The following is a 6433-nucleotide window of genomic DNA, read 5'->3' as shown; positions in this document are numbered from 1 at the left end:
ACTCGCAGGTAATTCACTTTGGTGAGATTACAAAATTAAGATTTGAGATGGCTGAGCAGAAAATGAAAATATACCAAATAATAAAACTTGAGTCTATTCCTCAATCCTCATTTGAAAAACCGTGTAGCCATTATCTGTTAAACATTTCGTATGTATGATTGATTCATCTTCTAAGTACCATACCAAAAAATGTACGCAAACCGTGATAAATCGATTGTTTCAGGGACATTTCGTTTTTTCAATGGTAGGGAACGAAAAGCTATCGATCGAAAAGGCCCTCCAGCTTAATTAATATAAAGGAAGGAGTAAATTACAGAGGCAATTGCAATAGCTGACCCAAGAAGATTTAGGCAAAATCGACGCTCTGAGGCATTGGAGTTGACACAATTTAAACTTAATAGACATGTCAGTTTTGAGCAAGTCAAAGATTTTGTGGGCTTGAAAATGTACTTGCAAGTACATCAAATGTTTGTTTTGAGATTCAAGGTCGGTGGTGAGTATGTGCGAACTGTCTGTTCAAGAAGGAACACCAGTAAGAATTTCGTACGAAAATCTCCATCAGTCCATGAGACATTCGGAGACAGAATTAAAGAATGGGGTCAGTAAGCAGCACCTTAAATTCCAGGTAGTTAACCATGAAAAGACTACGAGTCTACGACTAACACAACTTTGATTGATTAACATCAATCTACACGTACACTACATTGAAGAATCAATAAGAACCTACTCATATTATATTATGATGGAACAATTTATATGAGAACTCGTTGTTGTCAATAGTGCCTTATTAACGTGTTTGAAAGGTCTGAAAGTTCAATTTTATTCAAAACTCAACTGTTTGGTGCTTTTGTTCCTTAGTAAAAATCAACCGCACGCGATGTTTGGGACTCACGTTTTCTCACGGAATTCTCTATCTTGAAAATCAAAAGCTCCCCCCTTCAAAGCTTTTACCTTGAGCTTTGAAATTTTCTATATAAACCATGCAAAAGGCAAAAATCTAAAATACCATAGACAGAAACCTTAAACGATCAATCCAATTAGGTGCCTCCCCTAAACTAGAAACCTTGACAATCAAACCTCAAAAACTAGCAACTGACCTATCACACATACTTGAATTCAAAAATGTATCCCTCTCTTCTCAAGAACATGGGCAAACAAATTCTGCGTTACAGGAACCACACCCAAATGAATATTTCTCGACCGTGCGACGTTTTCATCAACCATAGAGGGATTGATACAAAACGCACAGTCGCCGGATTGCTTCATGACAGTCTTGCACTTCATAATATTCGACCTTTCCTTGATAGTGAGAGTTTGAAGCCTGGTGACAAGTTGTTTGACAAGATTCATTCAGGTATAACGGAATGCGATGTTGCGGTTGCTGTTTTTTCACCTCATTACTGTGAGTCATATTTCTGTCTTCTTGAATTGGCTCTTATTATGGAGTGCAAGAAGAAAGTAATCCCAATATTCTGTGACATTAAGCCCTCGGAGCTCCACATTGTGGACGACGGATTTTGTTCGGAGAATGAGGTCCGTAGGTTTAGGCGGGCTCTTGAGGAGGCAAGGTACACTGTTGGGATTACATTCGACTCGCGTACTGGGTAAGGACTTCATACCTTGACTCACATAATAAAGGATGTCATATACTCATAAATTCATAATACAAAAACATACATCCAAATGCTTAATTCGGAGGATGAAATTCTAATTAAAATTTTCTTAAAAACAGAATTAGTACTCCACAAATGCAACGATTAGTAATGGTATTTTGATTATATATTTGTGTGATAATCTTAAATATTTGTTGAATTGAAAACAGTTAACATTTATTTTTTTTGGATTTATTATTGAGAAGTTTTCCAGGAACAACATTATTCCATATATCATCCTTCATTTTCCTTTTTTGATTGTACCCATCACACTGATGTATATAAAATGAGTAGTGCCATCCGGGCCTACTTTTTAGATGACCTACTATTACGACTCACTATTTGGATAATGTTGGTTTACATTGCAATACACACTCAATGATTAGGACTTTTGACACATCAGTAGGTTCAAATAGCAGGTCAAATATATAGCATTACTGATATAAAATATAGAGTAAAATATAAGAACTAGCAGGTCAAATATATAGCATTACTGATATAAAATATAGAGTAAAATATAAGAACGAATATATTTTTTACAAATTAGGTAATTTACAAATTGATAATTTTTTATAGAGTCGTGCTAGCGTGACAGCTACTGTGTTGAATATATAGGACAACCCAATGGTATGTTGCCACGTTGCACATGAAAACTGGATACTTTTCAAACCGGTTCTCGCTTTTTACTCGAAATTTCAGAAAACTAAAAATAATTAAACAAAAATAAACAATAAAAGGGAACTTGGTTTCCTGTTTATTCTTCTCCCCTAAAAGTATAGAATCCATGGATGAGTTTTGTAACTTAACGTCAAACACGAGTACTCACATAAAAAAAAAAAAAAAAAAAAATCATCAAAGAAGATTAAGAGAAATTTAGTTCCTTGCAGTAGTAAAAAATTATAAATCGTGAAATTTGTTCATTTCTTTAATTTCAATTTTCAAAGAGTAAAAAGGGTGTTTTTGCCTTGAGAGAGGAAGAGGAGATGTGGGAGAAGAGAATGAAGTGAATTTAAAACTTCTTTTACATTGTCTGTTTTTTTTTTTTTCCTTTTACAAATTGTCAATTGGTTTCCAAATTATCCAGTTTCAACGTTGCAACACACCATTGGGCTGTCATCTATATACAGCACAGTAGCTGTCACGCTAACATTTTTGTTTTTTATATCGTTACCAGTCTTCACCTCATTTCCATATCAGTTCCAAGAAGGTGTGTCATAACAGTCTACGTGATCTCACATAAATATATTTTTCAAGAACTTTGACAAATCATTTACTTAAAGAAACATAATGCACTCGTTGCTAGCTTATCAAACCATTTATAATTGTACTTAGCACGATTATACAAGTCGCATTAACGTTTAAGAGTATTGCCTACCATATAAGTATGACACATAAACTGTACATACATACGTACTCAAACCACCTCTTTGTATATTTTTATAATCAGCATACTCTAATCATACTGAAACATCTCCATATTTTAATGTAATGAGAGTCTAATTAATTTATATCACATAATAACATATAAATGCACTTATTTAGAAAGATTCGAATTCAACTTAGCTAATCATGGTTACATGGATCTCTTTGTGGGGATCTTTTTATTTTATTACGAATGAGTACGACAACAATGAAGTTTATCGATCCTCTTATAGAAAGAAAGTTTCGTTATGATAAATGTGGCAATTTTCGTTGTTTTCATGAAACCTTTCTGACAACTTTCTCCTTCTTTTCAGCAATTGGCCGGAGCTAATAAGGAGAACCACGGACAATGTCTTTAACAGCTTAGCCGAGGTTGAGCAAGAACAAGAACAAGAACAACCTCGACCCCCGAATGTTCCAGTTATATGTTAATCTAATGCTTCGTGATGAATGTTGAAGAAACTAACTAATATACGATCAACATTGCCTCAAAGGGAGGCAGCAAATAAGGAAGCTAATACTCTAGATATATATTTTTTTCCCATAAAGATAACACAGCATATATTCATTTAATTCTTGGGTAGGGGAGTGTTTTTATGGGTGTGCCCAAAATCACCTTAATTCTTTCATTTTATATTTTTTTCTATTCTTTTATTCATACATCATTAATTGTAAAATAATCTTTGTATAAATTGTATACTAGATGAAAAGAAGAAATTACGTCAGCATGTATTTACTTCGTCTTGTAATTTTTCCCCCCTTATGTAAGTGGTTTTGCACCACAATGTTCATGATTAGATATAATATAATAAAATTTATGAATTCATTAGTTCTTGTTTTCTTATTATTTATCTTGTTCTTTTTCTTTTTATCACCTTATTCATTAGTGACAACAAACTCATATAAAACCCAGATTCTGCAATTTATTTGCTCAAAATATATCAGGAACTGAAAAGCTACCTCATAACTTTCAAACTATGGGAAAATGTGATAAATCGTTGCCTTCGTGTTTGCTAGGTAAGCTCAAAATTTTATTTATTGACAAAATGTACACTGTACATTACTTTTGATGTTGCTACAAGAATTGCAACATCAATTACATAGCCAGTGTGGTTATTTTGATCTTCACATGAAATTAACGGTTGAAAACTAATTAAATTGGTGCCATGTTTTGTTTCAATTCCCTCGTGTAGTCATGTGTGAGTAAGGAAATTCAGCTTCTTTTTACTAGTGCCCATCTGCTCCTGAGTTCCCAAAAGTCCAACTTCTCTTTGATTAAGCACTTCCTAGTAATGATCAAAATCTATTCCATGGAATCACGATTGTTTGAGCCGTTTGGTTCAATAGAGAAATAGGAAACAATAGGGCAATTTAATATTTTCATTATACAAAAATGGCATAGATATGTGTTTCGGCACGAAATTACCCTTAGTGCGTCCTTCCTACGAAAGCAGAGTAATTGAAAATATTTTCCAATTGCAGCTGGAATGTGGTCTTGTGGCCTTGTCTCTTCGTGAGTTTGTGTTTCGGGAATGTTGGTTTGACCAGATAACTGTAAGTGCTTAGCCTCTGGTCTATGGGTCGGTTGAATTCCACCATCCTGATTTCCAGAACGTACAACTTAACTCTTCTTTTCCCGAACGTTTGTACGTACTTATGAGTTATGACCCTTTCAAAACAGAGAAAGACAACTCTTCACTTTTTCCAGCATAGGGACTTCCTCTTCTTTGTATTGTCAACGAAATATATTTTTCAAGTCATATTCGTTCAAGATTTATGTCAAACTCTTTTCTTCACAATTGACATTTGACCGCGATTACAAAAGTATGCAATTATATATTTATTTATCTATTTGGAGAAGATCTTGACAGTTAATTTGTTTACATTAAGCGAAATTATTATGTAAAAGAATAGTATAATTTGTTATTTTCGTTGCTCTAACTTTCTTTTTTTGTATTTTTTATTTCTTTTCAGTCATGTACTCGTATAGTTGTTATATACAGTTATGCTCATACTTGCAAGGAAATTGGGGTGCAGTTTCTTTGTATTTCAGGTGCAAGAAGATGGGAAATTAATTTGAAATTGTCAAAGAAGCCACGAAGTGGCCAAGAAAGAAATATGATACAGTTTTTCTTTTTTTTCTTTTCTTTTGGTTAAATCAATCGAATATTTATCAAGAAATAAAGAAACACAAACGAATATTTGTGGTTGCTTATGACCCATAGACAAGCCCACTGCGGAGCCAGGATGTTATTTAAGGGTGGGCGAATTATAACATGCGACTCATTATAAAAGCAACTCAAAATTTATTACACCAAAAATCGGAAATGTCATATATGTGTAAATTCATTACAAAAAAAAACAATAAGTTTTCCAAAAGCTCGAAATCAAGAAAAAAATTACAAGTGTTTTTGCTTCAGAATCAATGCTTTTAAATATCTCCTTCTCAATGTATGTTACTAAGCAATCATTCAACTACTCAACTCCAATTTAAGTTGAAGATTTTCGAATTGGGGATGAAGGGCATTAATTATTAATTAAAATTTGTGAATTTAGGAATTGTGGAAATAATAGAAATTGTAGGAAGAAGATGAACTTACGAGAGATTAGAACTTTTCAATGATCAATTACACAAGCCACTTTTGACAGGCAAATTTTTGAGTAAGGGTTTTGCAAAAAAAAAAAAAAAAAAAAAACTGACACAGTAGAAGAATGAGATTTCTTTGGTTTCTAATTAGAAGTTTTGATCAGGTGTTCTCAAGTTAGTAAAAGCCTAGTTCAATTAGTCAATCTTGATTCTTGAATAAAACAAGTGATTGAAATATGTTACACTTGTAATACATTTTGGGTAGCTTATCACTGTAGCAAAGTTTTGGGAAGTTTCAGGGTGCGCAATTGCCCACCCTTGCACACCTTGGCTCTGCCACTGGACAAGCCCAAAGCTTTCATAATAACTTGGAACATGGTAAGTTGACGAAGCAGAAGTGAATTAAAAGTAAAAAGATATGTAAAAGACTTTGATAAATTGATAATATTGAATGAATGCATGTTTACATCCTATGATATTCTTATATAAACTAGTTCGTTACTAATTCTATTCTAGAGATAATGCTAAATATATACTAATTCTAAAACAGACTAATAGTTAATAAGAAACTAATCCTAATTACAAACACGTTACTGTCCTGCATCAGTCCCCTGAACATGTCACTGTCCTATTATATACGTTCTTTTCGCTAATACAAGAGGTGAGTATCCATTATTTTAGTGTGGTAACATATATTAAATTGATATTATAGAATAAATGCTTTGTTTGTTATTGTGCGTTAATGAGAACATGACTATATGATTGATTTTTC

At 33.1% G+C, this 6433-nt stretch overlaps 1 protein-coding gene across 1 annotated transcript; it reads left to right on the top strand.

Annotated features, from left to right (window-relative positions):
- Positions 1–946: 946 nt before the first annotated feature.
- Positions 947–3903, top strand: LOC147504955 (putative 2' cyclic ADP-D-ribose synthase BdTIR). The gene is made up of 2 exons (XM_086604099.1): positions 947–1604; positions 3389–3903. The coding sequence occupies exons 1-2, from the start codon at positions 1123–1125 to the stop codon at positions 3504–3506; spliced, it is 600 nt and encodes a 199-aa protein (XP_086460225.1). The 5' UTR covers positions 947–1122; the 3' UTR covers positions 3507–3903.
- Positions 3904–6433: the final 2530 nt, after the last annotated feature.

This window comes from Coptis chinensis, chromosome 4 (genome assembly GCF_015680905.1).
Source record: "Coptis chinensis isolate HL-2020 chromosome 4, ASM1568090v1, whole genome shotgun sequence".
NCBI classification, from domain to species: domain Eukaryota; kingdom Viridiplantae; phylum Streptophyta; class Magnoliopsida; order Ranunculales; family Ranunculaceae; genus Coptis; species Coptis chinensis.
This window is presented reverse-complemented; position numbering and strand designations above follow the sequence as displayed.

Coding starts and splice junctions, on each gene's coding strand:
- LOC147504955 (XM_086604099.1), top strand. CDS start 1,123: ATGTATCCCTCTCTTCTCAAGAACATGGGCAAACAAATTCTGCGTTAC. Junction 1,605..3,388: donor ACATTCGACTCGCGTACTGG/GTAAGGACTTCA, acceptor CCTTCTTTTCAG/CAATTGGCCGGAGCTAATAA.